This window comes from Sceloporus undulatus, chromosome 3 (genome assembly GCF_019175285.1).
Source record: "Sceloporus undulatus isolate JIND9_A2432 ecotype Alabama chromosome 3, SceUnd_v1.1, whole genome shotgun sequence".
Classification (NCBI taxonomy): domain Eukaryota; kingdom Metazoa; phylum Chordata; class Lepidosauria; order Squamata; family Phrynosomatidae; genus Sceloporus; species Sceloporus undulatus.
In genome coordinates, this window is record NC_056524.1 from 172,920,685 (window position 1) to 172,945,567 (window position 24,883).

The 24,883-nt window shown below is 42.1% G+C and overlaps 1 protein-coding gene across 4 annotated transcripts in view; it reads right to left on the reverse strand.

Moving 5' to 3' along the window:
* Positions 1-24,883, reverse strand: part of SPOCK2 (SPARC (osteonectin), cwcv and kazal like domains proteoglycan 2) — a 108,090-nt gene that overhangs the window by 13,560 nt on the left and 69,647 nt on the right. For 2 of the 4 annotated variants that reach the window (XM_042459637.1, XM_042459636.1), the window contains 6 exons: positions 22,300-22,414; positions 19,697-19,811; positions 10,401-10,515; positions 8,332-8,451; positions 5,667-5,900; positions 3,780-3,842 (listed from right to left, as the gene is read on the reverse strand). In XM_042459637.1, the coding sequence (XP_042315571.1) occupies positions 3,780-3,842; positions 5,667-5,900; positions 8,332-8,451; positions 10,401-10,515; positions 19,697-19,811; positions 22,300-22,414 (762 nt within the window). The remainder of the gene's footprint in view (positions 1-3,779; positions 3,843-5,666; positions 5,901-8,331; positions 8,452-10,400; positions 10,516-19,696; positions 19,812-22,299; positions 22,415-24,883) is intronic. The other 2 variants (XM_042459639.1, XM_042459638.1) reach the window with 1 other exon arrangement.

A 24,883-nucleotide genomic window follows, 5' to 3' on the forward strand; every position in this document is an offset into this window, starting at 1 on the left:
GGGGGCGGATAGGGGGCATAGGAGAAGGCAGTGGATGATGGGATTGGTGGCAGGTGAAATAATGGAGGCAGATAGGGGGCCTAGAAGGCAGTGGATGACGAGATTGGTGGCAGGCAGAATGGAAAGATGCAGATGGGCCCCTGGGGAAAGGCAGTGGATGATGGGATTGGTGGCAGGCAGAAGGGGAGGTGCAGATGGGCCCCTGGGGAAAGCGCCCATTTGAATATATATATATGTGTGTGTGTGTGTGTGTGTGTACACATACACACACACATATATATATAGTTATATATATATTCGCATACATGTATGTTCACGCATGCCCATTTGAATATGCAAGTGGATGACCCTCAGGGGCCCCTTTCAGTGGCAGCCTCCTAGGTGTCCGTGCAGGAAAGAGGAATGGGGCTGGAATGGATGACCCCTAGGGGACCCTTAAATTTCTAGCATCCTAGGTGTTCTTGCAGGGCAGAGGAATGGGGCTGGAATGGATGACCCCTAGGGACCCCTTTCATTTGCAGCCTCCCAGGTGTCCATGCAGGAAAGAGGAATGGGGCAGCCTCCCAGGTGCTGGAGTGCATGACCCCGGGGGTTCCTTACATTGGAAGCCTCCTAGGTGTTCATGCAAGACAGAGCCACCCCCCCTTCCCCGGGGGGAAAGGAAGGAAGGCCACCGGAAGGGAATGGGGTCAAAAAGCAGCCCAGCATCATGGGAACTTTGCAATCAGTAACTTTAGCGTTACGTTGCGCTGCTGCCTACTACACCAAACCATTTTGCAACACATTTCACAAGATAACGGGAGACCATGGCCTGGCTTCCACTTTTACCCGCAATGCCCAAAAGGGGGAGGAATGACGCTTAAACTACGGGAGCGTTGCGCAACGGGCTCCCATAGAAATGAATGGCGTCTGGAAGAACATCACGCTTTCGTGTTATTGCGCAACGTTCGTGATGCTAACAGTGCGCGATAGGCGGGGAAAATTGCCAAAAACTCGTGTCTGATAAACCTCTATGTCAACTCAGTCAGGCAGGAAATGAAGAATAATTTCCTGAGAGACCTGAAAGCAATCTGAAAGATTTTGCAGCTGGTAGTGAGTGTCCTCATCCACCCACTTTTGCGACCTGTAAACAGGTTTGTATGTTTTGTACATTTTAAAAGCCTGGTGGCTGTTCTGTCTTCAAGTCATTTCTGATGGTAAGGCAGGGGTGGGCAACTACAGAAGGCTGGAGTCTAAGGCAAACCTGTTATGGGCATTTCTTGGCAAGATTTGTTTGCCATAGCTTTCCTCTGAGGTTGAGAGAGTGTGGATTGTCCAAGGATTTCAAACCTGATCTCTGGGATCCTAGTCCAGCATTCAAACCACTACATCATGCTGATTCCATTTTTAAATGCCTACCAAGCCAGTAAGACAAGAGAAATGTGTGTGTCAAACAACAGTGATTGAAGCCTTTCTCAACTCACCTAAAACCGTTTTTCTCCAGCTCACCCACATTCACACCCACATACTCATTTTTAAGCATGCCTCTTTGAAAATCGGTCAAACCAGATTGAGCAGCTAAAATCAGCTCACCATGGGGTGAAATGCAGAGGTGTAACATAATAAAAACGTATTTGTCTAGAGGCCAGTGAGACAGGTCATGAAAACTGAATTCCCCCCTAATACAATGAGAGTGTGACAAGGCTCAAACAATGAGGCTGGCATTAAAACTCCAGTCTACTCTGAAAGGACTACCGTATGCTCTTTATGCACTGTACGTGGAATCAGAGGGGGCACTTCATCATAGTTCAAGAAAGCAAAGAACTGGCTCCTTATTCAGCTGGCCTCGCAGAAATGAAAGGGATAGGGAAGGAATTTTGTACTGCTAGAGGCTGAAAACAGAATGGAAATGCATCTGTACATTTCCAAGGAAGGCTTGCGGGATGTTTTGTAGGGGGAAGGAAATGTGCACAAAATTGAGTCTCCCTTTTTTAAAAAAATGTGCATATCTAAAATGTGTACATTTCAAAGTTTTTCAAAGTATAATCAATCCAAAAGTGTGTGCAAAATGCACATGCTAGGGAAAACATGCATGTAAGAATGTGTCTATTTTGAAACATGTACACTGAGACAGGCACCAATTATCGTGTGAAAAAGAAGGAAGAGAGTCTGGCATCTGATATTTAAGTGCAATGGGATGAAAACAATCAGTGAGAAATTGAGAAACTCCATGAATATGAAACTGGCAGGGATTTTTTTTCATCTCTAAGAAATGGATGAACAACATGTCTCACCATCTGGACAGAGAGCTGTGTCATACAACGGCTGTGGAAGTCTGGATGCTCTCTGTTCAAACTGCATCCTTCTTCAGCAACACATTTGACAAAGCTGCTGCCTCTCAGCTTTAGCTGCCTCTACTACATCATGGTTGTAAGACTGGTTGACCCACTTTCATAGAATCATAGAGTTGGAAGAGACCACAAGGGCCATCCAGAACTCTTGTAGGGAATGATATAATGTGTGCTACAGCTGGGCAAACTTTATGCTTGTCTGATCTGACTCTTTGTTAAGAGAAGATATACCAGCCAGAGCCAGGCATGAAAGATGCATCATTAGAATGAAAGAACACATTTGAAACCTAAGCATTTTTGGCACTAGTACTGATTTGTTGCTGTGTGCTTTCAAGTTGTTTCCAACTTATGGCAACCCTATCACAGGGTCTTCTGGGGCTGAGAGAGAGTGTGATTCAACCAATGACTTTCCATGGCTGAGCAGGGAACTGAACCCCGATATCCATAGTCATAGTCCAAAGCTCAAACCACTACACCACACTGGCTCTTCTGTATAGAGAAGGCTGCTCATGGTTAGCACTGTTCACTACAGCAGCCTAATTTAGGTTGGAGAAATATTTATATTTATATTATAGGTTGAGTCTCCCTTATCTAAAATGCTTGGGACAAGAAGTGTTTTGGACTTTGGAATATCAAATTGCATATATGTGCAAAATGAAATATCTTGGAGATGGGATCCAAGTCTAAACACAAAATTCATTTATGTTTTATATATACCTTATATGCATAGCCTGAGGTAATTTTATACAATATTTTAAATTCTTTTGTGCATGAAACGAAATTGGTGTACTCTGAACCATCAGAAAACAAAGGTGTCACTATCTCAACCACCCATGAAAAAACTTCTAGTTTTTGGAATAATTCGAATTTGAGATTTCCGGATAACGAAGACTCAACCTGCATTTATTTATTTAATTTATACCCTGCCTTTCTCCTGGTATAGCTCCAAGGCAGATCACAAGCATTTAAAAACAGGTTACAGTTACAAAAATATTTATACAAAAGATTAAAAAAACGACTGAACAACGTTTCATTTAAAAACACAAAACATAATTTTGTTGTTGCCATTATCTAACTGGGAGTTAGAAATCTTTGCAGATTTACTGCTAAATGACTAGAGATGTACAGAGAATTCTAATCTATTTTCTACCCAGGTATGATCCATGTGGAGCACCCTGAACACTTCAAACACAAACACACAGACACAGATGGAATTATTAACTGATGGAACAAGGTTCCTAATATATAACCATGTCCTGCCATGAATTCTGATCTACTTTCTCCCCAGATTATACACTGTTATTATTTAATGGAACCAAGAAATCTAGTAGATAACCACATGCCAGCATGCACCCTTTAAAATGTTAGGAGAGAATGAGAACTGTTCCACCAACCTGTCCTACCAACCCAATAATATTTGTCTCCCCAGTCCACATTTCTAAGACTCACCAGGTTTCTTTTTTGCTGCTTCCTGGATCTGAATCCTCTCCAGCTCGACAAGACAGGGAGGCTCTGTAAAATCCAAAGCAAACATTCCATCCATACTATCACTGACAAACCATTTCAGAATACTTAGGCCAGGCATATAAGCTACTTTCCCCAGGCACATCCTCAGTCTCTGGCTGTATCTACACTGCAGAATTAATGCAGTTTGACACTGCTTTAATTGCCATGGCTCCATGCTATAGAAATATGGGAGTTGTTGTTTTGTGAGATATTTAGCATTCTCTGCCACAACTAACTACAAGTCTGAGGATTCCTCAGGATGGAGTAATGACAGTTAAAGCAGTGTCAAGCTTTATTAATTGTGCAGCGTAGCAGCAGCTTCTGACAGTTGCACGGGTCTATTTTTCAGGGTTCTTATAGGACTAGGGTGGGCAACTGTGGACTGCTTTGGGTCCTGTATTGGGACAAATATGGGTATAAATAGACAGCCACATTAATTCCATTGCAGACCTTGGAGGTTGTATAGCCCACAGAAAACCAAGCATTCCCCTCCAAACACGTCTTATCGGGTAGAGAAAAAAATTTCACCATGTTTTTGGGCCTCTCTGCATCATTTTAAGATTAACAGAGGCCTTTTTTAATTAGAGAAAATGACAGGAAGTCACATCTTTTATACTTTCTGCTTTACAAAAAGGCCTTTCCTGGACCTAAAATGGCCTGGGAAGCCCCAAAATCTGGCAAAAGGTTCCTTATGCTCCCTACAATGCATTTAGGGGTAATTTTCTTTTTTAAAAAATCACCCCCAGGGATGTTGTAATAAAAATGGCCGTAGGGGATCACATACAGCCTGCAGATTTTTCTGGTGAGAATTATTGAGACAATATATTTGAAGGCCCACATGCACCCATATGAACAGACTGAGATTCGCCATTGAGACCGGACTTGTGTGTCTTGCTGATAAGATCTGTGAGTAATAAGGACAGTGGCCCAACCCTTATGTCATGACCTCCTTTCCTAGCTTCTTAAAAGGCCTCTTCGTTTGAGGCTCATCTAAAATGAATGCAGGCCTCCCTTCTCTACTATCACTTTTACTGTTTCAACTGTATTAAATGTTGCATATTGTTTTCATCAAATGCATTTTATATGCCATCTTTTTCTTAGCTCGATGATCCACCCTCTGGCAAGAAGATTTGTACTGAGAAGTAGTATAGAAATATATTAAGTAAACAAATGCAGTCACCTTTCCATTTTCACACATTTGAAATCTGCGCCCCTTGCATATCTGCAGGGGGCAAACAGAAGAGGACTAAATAGGGCGTGTGTCCATGGTCGTGCACGCTCACAAGCATGCACCGCTATTCAAGCCAATGGGGCTTGAATATCAATCAATCAAAGCCTTTATTACAGTTAACAAACTATAAGGCAAAACGATGACAACACAACTACAACAAAATCAATCAAAACATCCCAAGGGGCTTGAATATTGGCAAGTTTCTGTTTTCACAGAAGGGGGTCCAGAACGGATCCCCTGTGAAAACGGAGGGATGACTGTAAAAGCAGATTGCTCTACTACAGGTTTAAGGAGGAAAAACACTATGTAAATACTTGGCATTGTACTATCACTATTGTTTTGAGTTGCTTCCGAAACCAATTTAAGCACAGCGCTCACATAACACATATATCTCTGTCAAGAAGCCCTTAGCTTTGTTCCCAGAAATCTGACAGCAGCAGTGTCATCTATGAATGAGTGGGAGAAGCATTCAGTCAACTTGACAGTGTGTGCATGTGTCTGAGTGTCTCCTACAATGATTAGCACTCCATATGGAATGACAATACCCAACTGACTGAAAGCTGCTAACACAAAAGATCATGATGCTTTCAGAAGGAAACCTTGTGTTGACGCACTCTCTCTCCAGAAGCAGAAGCACCATTCTGCGGTGGAGACACGCCCGTCCTTGTAGGTGTCGCAAGAATTGAAGAAAGGCCGGATGCATATCTCATATTTGTCCAGGTTGATAGCTGCTAACTCAGTCTGGTCCAGGAAAAGGTCACTGTTGGTGTCCAGCTTGGAAAACATCCAGCCAATGGAGTCTTTGCAACTGGCCACCAGGCTCTTATCCAGCACTGCAAGCAGATGGTGCAAAACAACAACAAAGCAGAAAAGATGAATGAGACAAAACAAAGGTGCCTTTGTGTTTTTTCAACATACATCAAATGGGTGAAGTTATAATAAGAGCACTCTGTATTCCACAAATCTATGGGTGCAGAATCTGGCTGCAAACTTTAGCAATCTGAGGATCTTAACATTCTAACACTTTTTCTAACAGTTAACTCAGCCAGTCAAGTGTTGATAGGTTTATTGCTGTGGTGGGCAACCTCTGCAACCCTGATGGCAACACTGCCCAATTTTCAGTTCATCTGGAGCTCCAGCCATGTTGTCATGGTCCCCATTTTTAGTAAACTGAAGTTATGCATTTATTTTGACTTTTTGTGGGAGAATGGCTGTTTTAATTTTCATTTTTTTTTTCATCCCAGAGAGCCTGAGAGGACCCAGAAGGCCTGCATGAAGCTTATGGGCTGCATTTTGCTCATCCTTGTCATAGAGGATGGCATGGCATGCTGGAATTCTGAACAGAAATACCTCTATGAGAAGGTGATAATACATTGCAATATGGTATTGCAAGACCCCCTTATTATTGTATAAAGCAACTAGCTAATCCTTATGAGTATAAAAACAGGCTTGAATAAAAATGTACAGGCAATGCTTGGCCAACTCTCAGAAGCTACACAGAATGGTTCCCTCATTGGCAAGCAGAAATCATTCAGTCCAGCATACAGTGCTTTGCTACCCTCTATTTAAAAAGCCACATTTATTATGCAAAACTTGCTTGATTTGTATAATTTAAAACGGTTTCAGGATTTGGCTTTCCTTTGACGCAGTCATTTTATTTATTTAAAGCCTGTAGACATGCAGAATTCTGACTGTAATCTCCTGTCACTGATGCGAAGATTTCTCAGGATTCAAATTTGGATACGGAAATGAATTTTATGCAAGTAGGTCTAATATTTTGCAATAGAATCAAAACCCCAGCTGCTGTTGTTCAGTAAGTAGAAATCGATTATGCATCTGTTTTCAGCAAAGGTCAACAACTGAAGGCCCATCTACCAAATCTATTCTCCCACAGAGTGATGCTGTATCTCTTTCTGAAGCCAACATGGAGGCAAACTACACCTATGGCAGAAGAACTTAGAGGCAATCTGTTCAAAGGAATTGAAAGTCCGGTGCTGACTGCCACCCTGAGTTCACTCCTCAAAGTGTCCTTCTAGGAAAACCAATTGCCATTGAGGGAAACGAAGCCTGGGCAGTTGCCCCACTACACCTGCTTCCCTTCCTAGCCTTTTCACAATGTGGAATGACGCGTCCATCTGTTTGGCTCCAGATGGACCTTGTAACAGCTGGTGGAAAGCTGCTATGGCTCATTGGTCCACTGACAAAAGCCAAAGGACGAAAGCACACCGCTAAGGGTGGCTGAAGAGCAGCTGCCTGAAACACAGCTAGTGCTGCTGACTTCATCCAACGCAATCCCAGTGGGAGAAGTATCCATCCCAGTGGTTTCTGTTCACTGACATTTAAACTAACAACCTTCTTCCTGACTGATCGCACTTCACACACTCCATGTGTGCTTTGGGACTAATCTGCCAGCTCCGCTCAGGGACTAGGGACTTCTTTTTAATAAGCAGGCAAAAAATGTTTGCCTTGTTGTACTCTCACTGCGATGGCAATGTGTGTGTGTGGGGGGGGCACACATTGCCTCAAAGCAGCAGTGAGTGAACATGCTTGACGTAATGAGAAAAAAAGTCAGGTTCACCATGGAAAGCCACTTTCTTGGAACCATCACTTTTCTACATCCACAATGAAATGCAAACCACTCTTTCAGAAGGCTCTCCAGGCTCCAGGAGTATGTGGCCATTACACATCATTTTTGCTGTCATGGGTCTATCCTATGGAAGCCTGAGATTTGTAATTTGGGTAAGTATTTAGAATTAACTGCAATTAAGCCCTAGTCCGCACCCCTGAACTACAGAAGACAGCAGTTGGAAAAGTGACCACACAGAAGAAGATTGTAAAGTTCCCAAACTTTGGTCCTCCAGGTGTTTTGGACTTCTGCTCCCAGAAGCCCCAGTTAGTTTTCCAACTGCCAGGAACTCTGGGAGATGAAGTACAAAGCATCTGGAGGACCAAATTTGGGGATCACTGTTGTAGGGATTACACAATTCATTTTCCCAATTCTGCCATGTTGTGGAATGCAAGGCTTGACTGTGTATGTACTGTATATGTTTTCAGCTGGTGGCTCTCATGTCAATGGGGTGGTGAATCTGCTCCAAGTTTTCATCATAACTTTAAAGGAGCAATCCAATGTGCTGAAGCCCGTCTCCACCACAGGTCCAGCATTTTGAATAGCTCCCTTAAAGTTTAGACCTGATTCAATGCCTCACTGATGTGGAAGTCCCCAGTAATCACTTCTGTTTAGAACAATGGCTGCCATTTGCCTACCATTCACTGGATTTGTCCCGGTGCTTCCAGAGTTGTTCTGCTTGGCATTCTCATGCAAAAGCTGGAACCAGTCACGCAGGCGATCCCCCAAGTCTGCCAAGTCTTGTCCAGTGCATGTTTCTGTAAATCAAATATCAAGTTATTCACTAAGCACTCCAAAGCAGGAGACAGTTGAGTAACATGCCTTCAAGTCAGCTGTTGATTTATGGCAACCCCATGAATTTCACATGGTTTTCTTAGGTAAGAAATATTCAAAAGATGATTTTGCAAGTTCCTTCCTATGGAATATAGCTTACAGCACCTAGTGTTCATTGGTAGTCTCTCATCCAAGTAGTAACCAGGTCTGACCCTGCCTAGCTTCCAAGATCCAATGGGATATGGTGTCTTTAGAATATTTAGACCCTGCAAGAATCACAATAGCTTGACAATTCAAGTTGTACTAAATTCAAGAGGGGATGTGGAAACTTCCATGGAGTTTGGAAAAGTTATTTATTAGGACTTCTAGTCCCAGAATCCCCCAGTATATCCATTGGCCATATTGGCTGGCCAATTCTGGGGGCTGTACTCTAAAAAGACAAGTTTCCCAAGCTCTAAGAAAGATAAGTGTCAACCTGAGAGATTTATCCACTTGAAGCAAATGGTTCGGAAACTTTGGTCTTTTCCAGTTGCTGCCATGAACTATGCCACTTTCTCTGATGTCTTCTGGTCAGAGTTGTTACTGGAGGGCAGAATGCATCTTTCACAAAATAATTTCCCATAAATTAACCCAGACCCATGGAAGTTGGCCAGTTCAGCTCTTCTTGGATATTTTTTAACTATATGCCTTAAAATGGCTGCTGATACACCTCTTTCCAATACATGTATTTTTCCACCAAAGCATCTGATGTGAGAATACGCATACTGACTTAACTTGGATGAGTTATGAGTGTGTAATATCCTTGGCAGGATGAATTTCAATACTTGTTGGGCTTTTCTAGAACTCTGCTTTCATTTCTTTTATACTGCAAGAGAGCAGCATACAGGGGAAAAAAGCCTGCTAAGATTTCTTTAGATCAGGTGACAGTTGTACACAGAAATAAAATTAAATGCCCTAGTTATTTTCATTTTACACCTACTTCTTATTTTATGCCCGATTCTAGGTCTGGGGTCACCGTTAGCTTTAAAAGAATAGATCTACTAACGTCCCTCTCCCCATTTGCAAACAGGCATTGCAATGTGGATGATATCTAACTTTTCTTCTGTGACTTGCTTCTGCAAACATGTTGGACTAATTTCTGAATCATTACTGCTCAAGTTAGAACACTAAATTTCAGCCACAGTGGTAGCCAAAACTGGATCTTACTTGCCCCATCCCCAGGTTAGTGGTTCTATTGTCTGATCACTCTACTTGTCCATGGCATAGATTCAGAGGCAGTTTCCCAATGATCTGATATAGTACAGTGACTCCTTGGTATCTGCTGGAGTTTGGTTCCAGGACCCCCCATGGATACCAAAATCCATGGATACTCAAGTCCCATTACATACAGTGGCACAGTAAAATGGTGTCCCTTATATAAAATGGCAAAAATCAATGTTTGCTTTTCGGAATTTATATATTTTAAAAATACTTTCAAGCCATGGATGCTTGATTCAGTGGATGAAGAATCCGTGAATACAGAGGGCTTACTGTAGATAGTAGCCATATGGCTAGATGCTATATAGTTTTTATCTTTTCACCAACCCAGAAAAGAACAAAATGGTAGCAGTGCACTCTGTATGGGACCACAAAATGTGCTGCTGAGGGAAACAGCTTGCCTGAGACTGGATATTGGCTTCCTCTAATGTGTTTGTGCATGTTCAGAACACAAAAAGACTAGTGACATTTGATTAAGAGAAAATGGAGGCCCTGTAGTATGGTTTAAATGCCACACTCTCATGTCTACCACACCACTGCTGTTTTATTATTGTGACTGTAGTTAATACAATAGAAGGGGCACTTGATACAACAGAAGATAGTTTTTTGTGGAGGAGGTGGGAAGCAGTAATTGAACAGAGTTCTCTAAATATTCTTTAGGATAGCTCTCTCTGACCTTGTTTGCCATCTGTGGCTGAGGTGGGACTGTGTTCACTTGCACATGGACATGGTCCTTCACATTTGACAGTCAGCTGCTTGCTGGTCAGGCAGGCTTGCTGCTCCAGTTTACACTGCAAGAGAGAGATGGATCAGTCAGAGGAGGAACACGGAAAGCTAACCAGTCAGTCCAACCAGGAAAAACAACACCACAAAGGCCAGGACCCTGCTAGCACATTGGTAGTCTGGTAAACTGGATGTGAACCACTTTTATCTTATGTCACTTATACCTCCCCCACTATTTGGTCCCCCTCTTCGTTAAATCTTTGCCTGGCCCATCCAACAGAAATCATAAAGCTTTGGGCAAGGAACCCTGTCATGCCTAAGATCAAGAACAAGAGTCATCCACACTTCAGTGCAAAGGTTGGAGGTGATGTGCCCTCCAAATGTTTTTGAAAATTTCCATCAACCCTAATCTGCACAGCCAATGATCAGGGATTTTGGGATCTGCCATCCAAATATCTAGAGGACACTGAGCTACTTATCCCTGATTTCCTGCAGTCTCTGGACAACCATGTACAAACACATAATATATTTTGTAAGAAGATGATTCCAAGTGCTATGACCACCATTTCCTAAATTACTCAATTAGATCAGTACAAACACCTTCTATCACACAGCTAAATGGCATCCAAACTGATTGAAAAGGCCAGAAAATCACAGATTTTGTTCCTATTCTTCCTGATTTTATTTTGGAGATCCATACATGTTTTATTTGCCCCAGAATATTTTCTGCCAGCTCCCAGTACAATCACTTTATATACCTGCTCCCCAGATTTATTTTAACCCAGTATAAAATTGGTCATAGCACTCGGAACAGGAACAAAATCTGGGACTTTTCAATCAATCTGGATGCACCAAGGAGTGTGGATGTAAATGACACGCGATATAAAAAACAAAATTTAAATACAGACAATATATTTATGTCCTCAACCCAAGTGACAGTGGGTTGTGGAAAGCATTGCTATTTTGTTTCTGGAATCATACCCAAAGAACTACAGAGTTGTAGGGCATCCCGAAGACCATTTACTCCAATTCCCTGCTAACACTGGAAATCCGTTATTATGCTATCCCTGCTAGATGGCTCAGTTTCTCCTTAACACTCAATTTTGCCTTAGCAAAAAAGAACCCACCACCTTACAGAGGAGTCTGTTCTAAACACATATAAGCAAACTTTGTTTGAGAACAAATTTGAGAACAAATTTGTTCTATCCCATATAAAGTACCGTAATCCTTCAAATATTTGAAACTGGCTATTACAACTGCTTCTTAATCATCTTTTCTTCAGGCCATATACGTCCAGATCCTTTAACCTAGCCACAAAGGACTTGGTTAACCTCACTGAAAACATCCCTCTCAAAAAACAACAAAAGGAAGCACTTGCCCTCATAGGCAATCATGTTTAAAGTGTCTGACCAGGAAAAGCACAGAAACTGGGATCCAGAAACTCTTTTGTTGGATGAAAAGAGCACAGTAAAGCTGCTGCTCTTTCAGGCCCTGCCCAGAGAATCAGAAAGAAAGAGTAGCACCAAATAAACAAACAAACACTACAGATGTAAAATTTCCAGAAATTTTAAGGACATGCATTTTAAAAAAAACTTTCCCTAGATTATTCTTGGAAAATATGGACATGAAATGGAAATGAAAGTTGCTTTATTACTGTATGAATATGGACTACCTTATGCTTTGGCATAAAATTATTTCTGATACATTAAATGTATAGTTTATTCAAATAATAATTGTAAATTTAATTTGCTTTTTAAAAATATTTGTTATTAGCATGGGGCTCAACCTGAAATACACTTTTTTGGTGTTGTCAGTTTAATTGAAGCAGGAAAAAACAAAACAAAAGCCCAAATAAAAAACAGAAATTATCAATATTAATAAAGCAAAGAAAATTAGTTCCTCTTCTCTAGTCCTTCTGAGCATGAAACAGATATAAAGCACTAATTCCCATAAAAAAGAACTGCGAAAAAGAAACCAGGCCCAGGAATTGCAATGATGTGACATATTGTACATGGTTTTACCCAGACGTCTACCTGCTGCATAGTTTTAGAAATAACTTGGGGCAAGAAAATATAAGAGCATCTTTTGTTAAATATTTTATCAATCTAAAAGAAAATAGCCCATAATCCATTTTTTTCTTTTAAAAATGGCTTCAGGGGGGAAAAACCCAACAACTCCCCCCCCCCCCCCCCAAATTATTTCCATCTCCCATGTCACTTCATATTTTAACAAAGACAGGAATCAGGAATCCTCCTCTGAGAATGGCATACTATGTGGCTTGATTTAATGAGATTCTTTTCATACCCAAACTTTGCATCTGCTGCAGTTGTACTAGAACAAAGAAAAGACTACCACCACTACAAAATTAAGAATATCAGCCTTTTAAAAAATGCTTCTTGTCTTTATGGGAGAGAAGATTGTGTGTGTGTGTGTGTCTTCAAGTCACTTGTTGGCTTATGGCAACCCCAATAATTTAATGGGGTTTTCTTAGCCAAGGAATACTCAAAGGTGGCTTTGCACTTCCTTCCTCTGAAATAGAGCCTGCAGCACCTGGAATTCATTGGAGGTCTACCATCCAAGTACTAACCAGGACTAACTGTGCTTAGCTTCCAAGATCAGATGGGATCTGGTGACTCATGTCAGGAATTCCTCCTTAAATCTTTTAAAGGAGAGGGTTGAGGGAGGGAGAGGAGGGGAGGAAAGGAGAGTTGACTAAGGTTTCCAGTTGTTGAAAACAGGATGTCAGTATAACTGACCCCCTTCATGCAATTAGCAAAAGCAGAAGAAATGTTTGTATGGTTTTGCAACTGTCACTATTTTGCATGATTGTTGTTGTTGTTATGTGTATTCATGTCATTTCTAACCCTAAGACAATGCTATCATGGGGTTTCCTGAAGTTGAGAATGTATGATTTAGCCAAAGTCACCCATGGTTGTGCAGGGATTCAAACCCTGCTTTCCAGAATCATTCTCCAATGCTCAAACCACTGCACCACGCTGGCTTCTTTCATGATTAAAGAGCTGCAAATTTGTTTATTGCACTTAACACAAATCACAAAATTCAGCTTGTCTCAGCATGGAATGGTTGCACAGCAACACAGGATTTTGAATTTTAGCACCAAATATACAGCTGATAACTCGTTCCATGATACACAGAAGACTCTGAGGTTACCTTCATAAGGACATTTGATCGAGTGCATTCTGCCTTCTCCCCAAGCTGGTCCCTACCCTTTGGCAAGGCACACACCAGTCAAATGGGTACATCTGAGGGCATACCTTCCAGCAACAACAGCTTCCCTTCTGTTGGCCCTTATGAATTCCAAGGGCAGATTGCAAGAGCAGGATTCTGTTGCAGGCCAGCCTTCTGATCCTGTTACCGTTTTGTTATTTAACTCTTCAGGCAACCAGGGTCCAAAAGCAAATAACAATGAATCTTCTTAGTGCTAATCTCCCCGAATGAAATTTCCTGCTGTGTCCTGGTTTTGAACTAATCAGGCTAAGGCTTTTCAACATTCTTAGATGCATAATAGGCTACAAACTGGCTGCCTCTTCCTTGCAAACTGTAAAATGTTTCCCCAGCCACAAGCTGCCCTGCTGCAATTTTATAAACAGTTTAATAACTGATGGAGGATTTGGTGGGGGCAAGAGGAAGGGGGACAGTTGCAGAAAAAGAAAAGAAAAATCAGTACATTTGAAGAACCTACATGTGTTGGTTGGGAGACAACATCACACAGGGTCTATGGAAGAGGTGGACTCTTGATGGAAAAGTGAATACATATTGCCAAAATAAGAGATAATGCATATCAAATAAATTGGCCTCTGTTTGCATACAATTTGCATATATACTATTATGTGTGTAACTATACTTTCAGAAATAATTATTACAATGGAAACAGAAATATACTGCATCTCACCATAATAGGGTAGACAGAGAACAGATAATGTGTATATTTGCTAAAAGGCCTTTCACACTACACAGTTAATATAGTATGATTTAACTTTAACTGCCTTGACTGCATCCTATGGAATCCTGGGTTTGTAGGCTGGGGAGGCACTAGAGCTCTCTGGCTAAAAAAATTTAGTATCCTTCTCTCAACTATCAGTCCCAAATTCCATAAATTGTTGCTGTGGTAGTTAAAGTAGCATCCCAGTGATATATTTGTGCAGTGTGAAATGATCCTCAGTCTACTATTCAGGTGCAAAATATGAAGTAGTGTTGGGCTACTTGAAGCTCTCCTGTTTTAAATCTTGAAACTAGATTTGACTGGACAGACCTTCAGATAGAGGATGATTTCCAAGAGACAGCTTTGTAAAGTAGGAAATACAGCCACCATAGTGAAGGTTCGTGAGTCACCAAAGATAATTGAGGAAGTTCAAATCACCAATTCAAAGCAAGTTGTAGCTACCTGTATGGCAAAGTGTTCATTGGTTGCTCCATCACACTGCCTAGTTAGTGTTCAATATAAAAATACGAATAGGAACATCTCATGACCCTTCCTGAGGGATGAAAATTTACCCAAATACCATGACACAGGCCAATCCAATGACCACTTGTGCCCCACAACTGGTGGTAATGAGCTTTGAATTCCTTCCCGTGCCCCAAGTAGGCTCTGGAGGTATATGAAATTGTCCCCAATTTGCAGAAGGGGCAATACATCAGGAATGACTTGAGGTACATTTCAGAAAAGCTGGGAGGCAAAAGTAAATCCTCAGAAAACTCACTGTCTTGAGAGAGTTAAATGTGACTCTGTCTAGAATTGGCTCCCTTATTGCAATAGCCTCAAGGCAAAAAAAGTAGGTCAGCACAGCACAATGGGGGCTACCCAAATGAGCTTTTAGTCAGTGAGTCACACTACCCTGTTGAGTTGTTGAGTTTTACTGTACTGTATGCCATGCAAGACATGAAACACGCATTTCTGATGTTATAATTATATCACTTTGCCATCATCAAGACTCACTTTCTTTGGAAGGAATGTCAGATAACTCAGACTTTTCACCTTCTTTTTATTGTCTCTTTTTCTTTTTCTTTACTTTTCTTTTCCCCCCAGAATATGCTTTATAACTGTCATGCTCCAGTTATCCAAATCTATCCACTGTGTTCCAATTATTACCACTTTGTGTCCAGAAAATCACAGAGGTCTGCCATCATCATATCAACACATGATGTTGTTTCTAACCAGGGCCTGAGGCAAATGTAAGTTTGGCTATTTTTCCCCATCCGATTAAAGGTTTGCCTCCATTTATTCAGTCTGGAAGGCTTTTGTATTGCTTCAAAAACATGCCAGACTTGTTTGAATAGGAATGACATTGGGACCAAAGAAATGTCTGGGCACACCATAAGAAGTAAGGCTCCCTCAAATACACTTAAGTGGTCTTCAAAACTATTGCATGTCTTCAACCTTGTTTGATTATCACCTCCATGTATTTTATCCCCTGCATGTTCAAACCAATAACATTTGTGAGATCTGCAGTGTATAATAATGACCATTATAGCCGCTCTTTCTCATTCTCGCTTGATCTTCAACATCTCCCAAAAAACAAATAAAAAATTCCCACCTACACATAATTACATCTTGAAAATTGTAAAAATTACCCAATTATCCCACCTCGAGGACTTTCACTAATTGGTTAGATATAACATGGTGTTTGTTTGCATATTAGCAAAAGGATCAGAGGTGTTATCTTTAGATGATTACCTTTAATATCACTCGGTAACACCACCTCTGCAGTTCCTGTGAATATATCATATTTATCTAGCACTGCCAAAGGGCAAAGTGTTCCCGAGGGCGGGTTACAGATCGCCCGTTTGGGGCGGCCTGCACCTGCCCCTTTCCCCGCTGTACCGGGGCCTCAGCTGCCAGAACAGCAGCCTCCGAGGCCCTGATCCGCCACTTTCCAGGCCGCGAGGAAGTGGCAAAAGGCCGCTTCCCCGTGGCCTGGAAAGGGGTGTCCTTGGAGTTCCCCGGCGACGGCGGGGAGGAGGAGAAAGGGGCCGCTTGGCCCCTTTCTCCTCTGCATCGCTGGGCGCAGCCATGTAAAGGCTGCGCCCAGTGACGCAAAGCTGGAAGGAGTTCCGAAACGGAGCTCCTTCTGGGGCCGCAGAAAGGGCGCTCTAGGCGCCCTCGTGCGGCCCCACTATGTCACAACCGCGCTGCCTCATAATGGCAGCCCCCGTGTGGAACGGGAGCCGCCATTTTGTACGTGCTGAGCACGTACTAGGGTTGGGGGCGTCTGGAAGGGACGCCCCTTTCTAACCCTAGTACATGCTGAGCACGTACTTTTATGCTCGTCTGTAATGGGCCCTAGTTTGGACTGAGGCATCTTTATAGTTTTCACAAGAAGCAGCTGGCTTTTCAGAGATAGGAGGCAAAAACAAGAGACAGAGTAGCTCCTATTACCACTAAGGACCACTTTGTGGATACTCTAGATGGAAGAGTATTATTACATCATTGAGCTCTACCACAAGAAAAGAAAGTGGAGAAAGTTACTAAGCCTGAGAGGAGAGAATTGCTTTGGACATTTAAAAGATGCATCAAGAGGAAACAGAAGGGACTTATGCTTCTCCCCCATACTTCTGGACTTCTGATGGGAAGAGGCCTGCTTTTCCTCCGTAAAAATGAGAGAAATGCAGTGGAAGAATGTGGATTTCCCTACGTCGGTCCAGAAATGTGGAAAGAGGAAACACAAATCCTTTCTTTTCAGTAAAGAAGTCTTAATAAATCAGGTAACTGAACTTTTCCTAAATTGAATGTCTGAAATGAGGTAGATTAGAGTATGAGAGAATACTTTGGCCCACAGTCACACACAAGGGTACGATTCAGGAATTGTCAAAGGAAAATCCAGAGCAAACCAAAGTGGACAGATAGGCCATGATAGATTGGAGGGGAAGAGTCTTATTTTGTGAAAATTTGGCACTGGGATTACTGTTTTTATGTAACCTGTTCCTGTGTTTTTAAAGACAACTTCACACGTAGAGATTAAGCAGGTGAACTTTTTTTCCTGTCTACTAGGCTTCTCTAAAAGGTGTAGGAGTTGGAATAAATTGAAAAGGAAAACCCAGAGTCAGCTAATGTGTTCAGCAGCTCACATTAATGGTAAGCCTGGATGAGCAGTTTAAAATCAGAGAACTACATAATGTTTAGTTTTATGCCTCCTCAAATAATCTGAACAGCAAACCACTTGTATGAGAAGTCACAAAGAGCCAGAGCAGTGTAGTGGTTACAGCATTCCTCCCCAGCTTCATATTGTTTGAATATGTTGGTCTTCAACTCCCATCATTCCCAGCCTACATGGTTAATGTGCTCATTGGAAGCATAAAATGGGTCAGTAAATAAATGGAGTGCCATGATAAGAGTGTAATGAATGAATAAGTAAGCAAGCCACAGTCCTGCATTGAGAGATGTGGCTATGAGACATAGGTACAACACTTTGCAGTCCACTCCACACCCAAACACCACCTTTTTTCCACTGCAGCTCTCTGAAGTCAGCTGTTTCCTAGTCAGTGGAGAGCAGGAGTAGCACCAGACAAGTGTCCAGAGATAGAAACTCTATGGGATGGCAAGGCCCATTTTCCCCCTCCATGCCTGCCTAGTGGACTGCACTGGTATATTTCAGCACACCCAAAGTGACATAATATCACTTGTAGATGCCATTTTGACCATTTTGGTGGCATTTCTTCTTTGGGTATTTTGGGGGAAGATTTGGAGGGCTCTTGCAGGTTAGGAGAAAGAAGCCACCACATTTTCAGGCAGCTTTGGGTAGCAAAAAGCCCATCCCCCAAATCAGCCTGGAAAAAATTAAAAATAGTGGGTATCTGGGGGCTCCAGGACCTAGGCTCAGGCATTCTGAGGTGCGCTGCACTTTGCTCACCCCCATTATTGTTGGACAGGCAGTGACAGACATTTGCCAGGACTTTTCAGGGCTTCTGGAGGTCCCTTTGGATGAAGCCACTGCTCTGCATCCAGCCATAGAAAGACAGCTTGATGCTTGTGTGCTGCTCCTCTGATCTTCACTGACACGGAAATGGCTAGGTTCAAGAGGCTGCAACTGAGAAAATGTGGGCTTCAGGGGGGTTGGTCAGTTGTTGTTTAGTTGGTAAAGAATTTGGACCTTCACAAATGTTCAGAAAGATGACTTGTGGTGGCAAAAGTCAAACTTGTTGGGTGCCTTTAAGTCATTTCTGACTTATGGCAACCCTAAGGTGATCCTATCATAGGGTTTTCTTGGCAGAATTTGTTCAAAGCCTTCTTCTGAGGTTGAGAGATTGTGGCTTCCCCAAGGTCAGCCAGTGAGTTTCCATGACTAAGCAGGGATTTGAACCCTGGTCTCCCAGTCTCCTAGTCCAACACTCAAACCAATACACCAGACTGGCTCCCAGGTCATCATAATTCACTAGCCAGATGCTAGCCATAATTTCAGACCCCTCAGTCCAGTAAATCACATTTGCATGAGCAGATTCATCACCATTCCATAAAGTTGGCTTGAGAATTTTGTTGTCTGAGGTAGAACATCAAATGGCATCTTGCCTCCCACAACCACTCAAGTCAAGATGCGTATTACCAGTTATTTCAGCACTCAAGGCAGGAAATCTTTACGTGATCCTTGTCCCTATTTTTCACAGTAAAATACAGTAACAACCAGTGGTATCACTAGGGGAGTGCAGGGAGTGGGGACCACACTGGGTGACACTTGGTTGGGCCCTTCTCACCCACCTGTGCAGGAGCAGTATACTCTTTCCAATTGCTCTGTTGCCAGGCTTTCTTTCGTGAGAGGAAGCCCAGAGACAGAGGAGAAGAAGGGACAACGTACACCCCTTAGGTCTCCTCCCACTGCCTCACTTGACCAACTACCCTGAATGGGTTGGTAGGTAAGGGTGTGATGCAGTGGCTGGAGATGGGGGGCAAAAGAAGAGTAACATCTGGAAAGGGGGGCAGGAAATTGGGGAGGAGGTGCAGATGAGCAAGTTATTGGAAGGGGGTACCATTGTCACCATGAGTAGTGACACCAGTGGTAACAGCACAGAAAATAACTAACCATTTCCTGCCCTTTCATAGCAACCGAAAGTGCCTCACTCTGCCTTGTAGTAGGGCTGCTCCTGGCTTCCTTGGAAGGAATCTAGTCTTGCAGAAGAGTAGCCATACCCATGCAGGCTAGAAGCTTGAAACCCTGGTCATCTTTTGAATCCTGAGAGTCTTCCCCTCCTACTCTATGCCACCCACCTCATTTTCAGGGTTAGTTGTTTTCTCCTCACCACAGAGCTGTAAGTGTGTCCATCGGAGCCACAAACAGATGCGAGCTGGGTCATGTGACACGGCTTGCACAAGCTCTCCTTGTTTCCATGGATTTTCAGGGCTGGCTGCTTGATTCTGTGCATGTGCATGCGAATGAGAAAGAGAAAGAAACAAGAGTGCATGTCAGAACAGGTTTTAACCTCACTTTGTATGCAGTCACAGGCATAAAATGCACTCTTCTCCTTGGCATTTGCAGCAAAGCTTGGAAAAGTATTTTTCAGGACAGAATACCCAGCACGGCCAATAGACATGTGGGCTGGGTATTCTGGGAGTTGTAGTCTTAAGACAGGAACTTTTCCAACCTCTAACTGATGGAATTGAAAACCTCCCTAACCCTCAAGCTTGAAAATGATCCTGATGGCAAGGGGAGAATTAAAACTGTAAGAGTCTCAAGAAAGTATGTCACTCTTGCACCACTAACATGATATAAGAGGCAGAAATCTATTGGTGAAACTGCTCACAATATAGGACAGAGTCCACTAACCAGAATCCTCCAAATACACTGGATTACAACACCAGGGCACCAGGTTGGGTGAGGCTGGCACAGAGAAGATATAGTATAAGATGGGGGAATAGACGGGTGAAAGTGCACCCACCACACTTAGTAACATCACTGCTTATCAGAACTTGGAAGTAACAGGTTACAAATAGGGTTGCCAGACTAGATCTGAGACAGGGCTCCTGTAACTTTGATCCTTAACAGATCTTGGAACACAAGGCAGTGTTGTGCATCCAGTCTCAAGAACAGAGTTACGTTTTTGTCTGCCTCCCCTGGACCTCCACTGCCAGGGCAATAGCCATGTTGGTAGGAGACAGTTGCAGACAGAAGTTCTGGTTTGGAAGGTGAGAGAAGACAGCTACCTTCGTCCTATCTGATGGGGCTTTATGGTATCTCATCCAGTTCCAAAATCTGTAAATAATTAAAATGACAGGATCCAACCTGCCAACTTTAGTTACAAGCATTATGACCTGTAATGAGTTAACAGAACAGCAGAATCATAGAACTGGAAAGGGTCTTATGGGTCATCAAGTCCACCCCCTGCTCAGCACAGAAACTCAAGCAACTGCATCCCCTTTTAGGCATGGCAGTTTAACTGGTCTAAAAAGAGTTTAAATTAGCATTAAGCATCTCTTTCAGCCTGTACTATTTCACAAGAGTAAGGATAAAGTGGAATAAAAAGCCGTGTATGTTGCCTTGAGTTCATCTGAGGAAAGGTGGGGTGGAAACATAATAAATAAAATACATGTTTCCAATGTCCTCCTAAACTGAATTCTTTTAGATGGTGACAGTTTCACCTTCATCTGCCACAGTTCCTCCAAATGAATATTTATTTTCCAGTGTCAGCTTTACACTGTTAAGAAATATTGTTTTAACCCCTCTTTTGTTCCATATTCAACATTCCCTGAATTATGGAGGAAGGGGTGGGAGTTCTTATTATTCTTTATTCCATCAATGAGGGCATAATGCAGACCGATTTCAAAAGTAACACAGTGGGAACAACTGGGGTGGAGATGAGGGAGAAGTGTTTTAAAAACTGGCCTTGCATTTTTAGTTACATCCCAACTCTTCAATTTCAAAGATCGTTTGAAGAGGCATTTTCAGCTAAATTTGTCATGTTTTATTCCAGTTTCAATCAATTCTGAGGTTTTTCTTTTTAAAGCAAATGCGTAACATGACAAGTTACTAATACCTTTTTGCATTATTAATGGTAACAAATTATTTTAGTGAAGAGCTCTGTAAAGAGACACATAAAAAATGACTTTTAATTTGGAAGTTTTGTACCTTGCTCTCTCAGGAATGTTACATCCTCTGCCCCTAGTTTTTCATCTTTATCTTTATTTGTTTAATAACCTCCCTTTCCAGCCTGGCTGCCAAAAGGTATTCAAAGGGCTCAAGAAGAAAAAATAAAGTAAGCCTGTAGCCCTCTTACTTCAGGGCATATACTAGTGAGAATATAAAGCAAACTGTGTCAACAACGTTCTACTCATTCATTCAGTAAAAATAAAATGGTCCCCAGGTTCTGACCAATGAATGCACCTGTTTCTTACAGCTTATTACAACAGGCATTCAAAGCTATGCAGCCATCTTTAGCCAATCATGGAACTTCAGACACTGCTGAACTGTAGTTTCCAGCATCCACCAACCATTGGCTACAAAAGCTGGACACAATGGGAGTTCTAGTTCAACAAAATCTAAGAAACTAAGGATGGGAAATGCTCCCTTAGAGCAGTGCTTCTCAGTCTAACTGCTCTGGGGACAAGTAATTTGTTGGTGCCCAATGTGCTAGAGACCAACATTAAATTTGTGCCCTTTAGCTATACAGTAATTGTTTCTTTCTTTCCTGGAAACATGTCAGGGACAGGCAGCTAACAGCTCAGGGACCGCCACTGGTGCACTGCCCTGGAGTACTGTATTTAGGTTTCTGTTGTGCTACATTGATAACAGTAAGCCTTCCTCTCCAGAGTATCCCAGGGTCTACCTGAGGGTCTTAAGCATTAGCAAATATCTCAAATCATGTATCTTCCACTCGGGGACTGAATAAGAGCTCACGAGTTCCTTTACCTGTGCTCCAGTTTTTTGCGGCTAATACACATGGCCCGCTGGTAGCCCTGGGCAATGCACACCTTGTGGCGGCTGCATTTAACTTTTTGACAGGGATCCTTGGTGGTGTCCAAACCTGAGGAAGGAAATAAAGGGAAAGTGTGAATGACTAGTATGCTACTCTACACCCAGAGCTGGGAATGTTACTTTTTGGATGACAACTTCAGAACTTGTAAAAGTTGCCTCTTTTTTTGGAAGACAACTGGCTGGGGGGATCTAATTGCTGTCCAAAAGTGATGCTTCCAGGCTCTGCTAAAAACTCCTTTCTCTAGCATCTTTGCTGAGGTTGCTGTCTAATATTAAGGGAGCAGCTCCTTTGAGACTGATTTATCTCAGCATGAGCTTTCAGTAAGTCTCAAAAGTGCTGCTTGATTCCTTCCCTCTCTCTTACTCCTATCCTTCTTTTTTTATGCTGAAAAAGGTAAACATAGCTTTCTCTTTGAAAATGCCTGATCTGAGCAATGGCAGTGTGAATCCCAATCCAGGACCTCCATCTCCACGTTACTAGTTGCTTGCCAAACTAGCATATCAAGTCTTAAGCCCAATGACTTTAATAGGCATAACAAGCATGCTTAAATCTGGGGAAGGGAGGTTTATAGCCATAACATTTTACATTCAGGGAAAGGCCATCTGTAGCACTTCCATTAGGTACAAGAGCATACAGCAGCCTGTAATGCTCTTTCACTATTTTCTGAATGTCAACAAATCAGTATTCTTGACAGGTCAGAGCAGCCAAGACATTTCTTTAAAAATTAAATTAAACTGAATGTATTTAAATAACACCAAAAGGAGATCAAAGGTGCTCCATTTAGGGGAAATGTTTAAAAGCACTGAATTATACTATCTGCAGTGGTTGGAAATAAGCTTGTGAGGATCATACCCTAGTAATGGATGGAAACGCTACAGGTATACTCCTCAAGCTTAAATTTAGCCTGAAAAATTACTTTTTAAAATGGCAAACAATGGAAGATGGTGACTTGTCAGTATGATTGTAACTCTGTGCTGGATTTGAGTCTAGGGCTGCTGCCACACTGCATAATTAATACAGTTTGATACGACTTTAACTGTCATGGCCTCATCCTAGGGAATCCTGGGATTTATAGTTTGTGGTGGCATCAGAGGTCTCTGTTAGTGAAGGTGAAATATCTCACAAAAGTACAAATCCCAGAAGCATTGAGCCATGGCAAATGAAGCAGTGTCAAACTGCATTAATTCTTCAGAACAGGTGCAGCCTTGACTTTAAATTACCTTATCCTTGAAATAGGTTCAGCATCTTAGGTTGCTTCTTTAAAGTTCATACTGAATGTGGAGCAGATTTACCACTCAAATGACATGCTTTCACTGTCTCAACATGCTGGTGGGGGGGGGGGATATTCTGGGTGTTGTATTTCTAATAGTACCTTTTCCAAGCTCTAGGCTTGAATATATGGCATAACCTTATACTAGATTAGAGTATTTATCCATATAGCTCAGTTACCACCCTCAGCACATCCAATTTTGGAAGCTAACAACAGAGTCAGGCTTGGTTACTGCTCAGGTAGGAAACTATATGCAAACACCTGGGATCTCCAAGCAGGGTTGAAAACAATCCTGTTTGAAACCCTGGAGACATCTTGCCAATCACAATCATACTAAGCTAGATGGTGTATAATACAACTTCCTATATTCCTAAATTCAGTACTATCCATATTCCAAGTAGCTGTCAATATACTATTATAGTTTAACATCTGATGCTCATTCAAAACAGGACAGTACATCTAAAAATAAGCAGAGAAGTAGTCAGTTGGGATAATCTGTTCTACAGCTGCAGGACCATCAATGAAAAGATCCTATTGCAACCCACAGCAGCATGTTTTGAAAAATAGCCATGGATGTCTCAGATATGACTCTGGAGCATGATCAATTCAGATTACCTGCTTGTGCGATCCTTCGCATGTGAAATTTAATGCTGTCTCATCCCACTGATTTCATCAGAGCTTCACATTCTGCTTTTGTTCCACAAACTCTTCCTTTCCCACAATGCACACCCACCCAATGCTTTTGGATCAATTGTCTGTGAAACCACAATTCTGAGATATTGATTTCAACTAGCAATTTAATTGACAGTAACCAAGGAAGGCAATGTAACATTTTGCAAACTCCACAAACATAAAACGAAGATTATTCCCATCACTCACATAAGCACGATCAATTCTGCTTAATGGTATGCAACAGTCTTCTCTAATAAGTCAGGGACATAAAAGCTAACAGCGCAATATTGTACAGTGGGGATGGGGAACTTGTGGCCCTCCAGATTTTGCCAGACTGCAGCTCCCATCATCCCCCATCACTGGCTATGTTAGCTAGGGCTGATGAGAGCTGCAGACCAACAGCATCTCAAGTCACACATCCCTGTTTTCTACCATTACCTGGAAATTAGTCCCAGTGAAGTCAACAAGGCTTAACTGTGAATAGATTTATAGGATTACATTATAATTAATTAATGTACCTGGGATGGAATAAAAATTTACTCCAGAATAAGTCAATAGAGGGCACGGATAGTCCA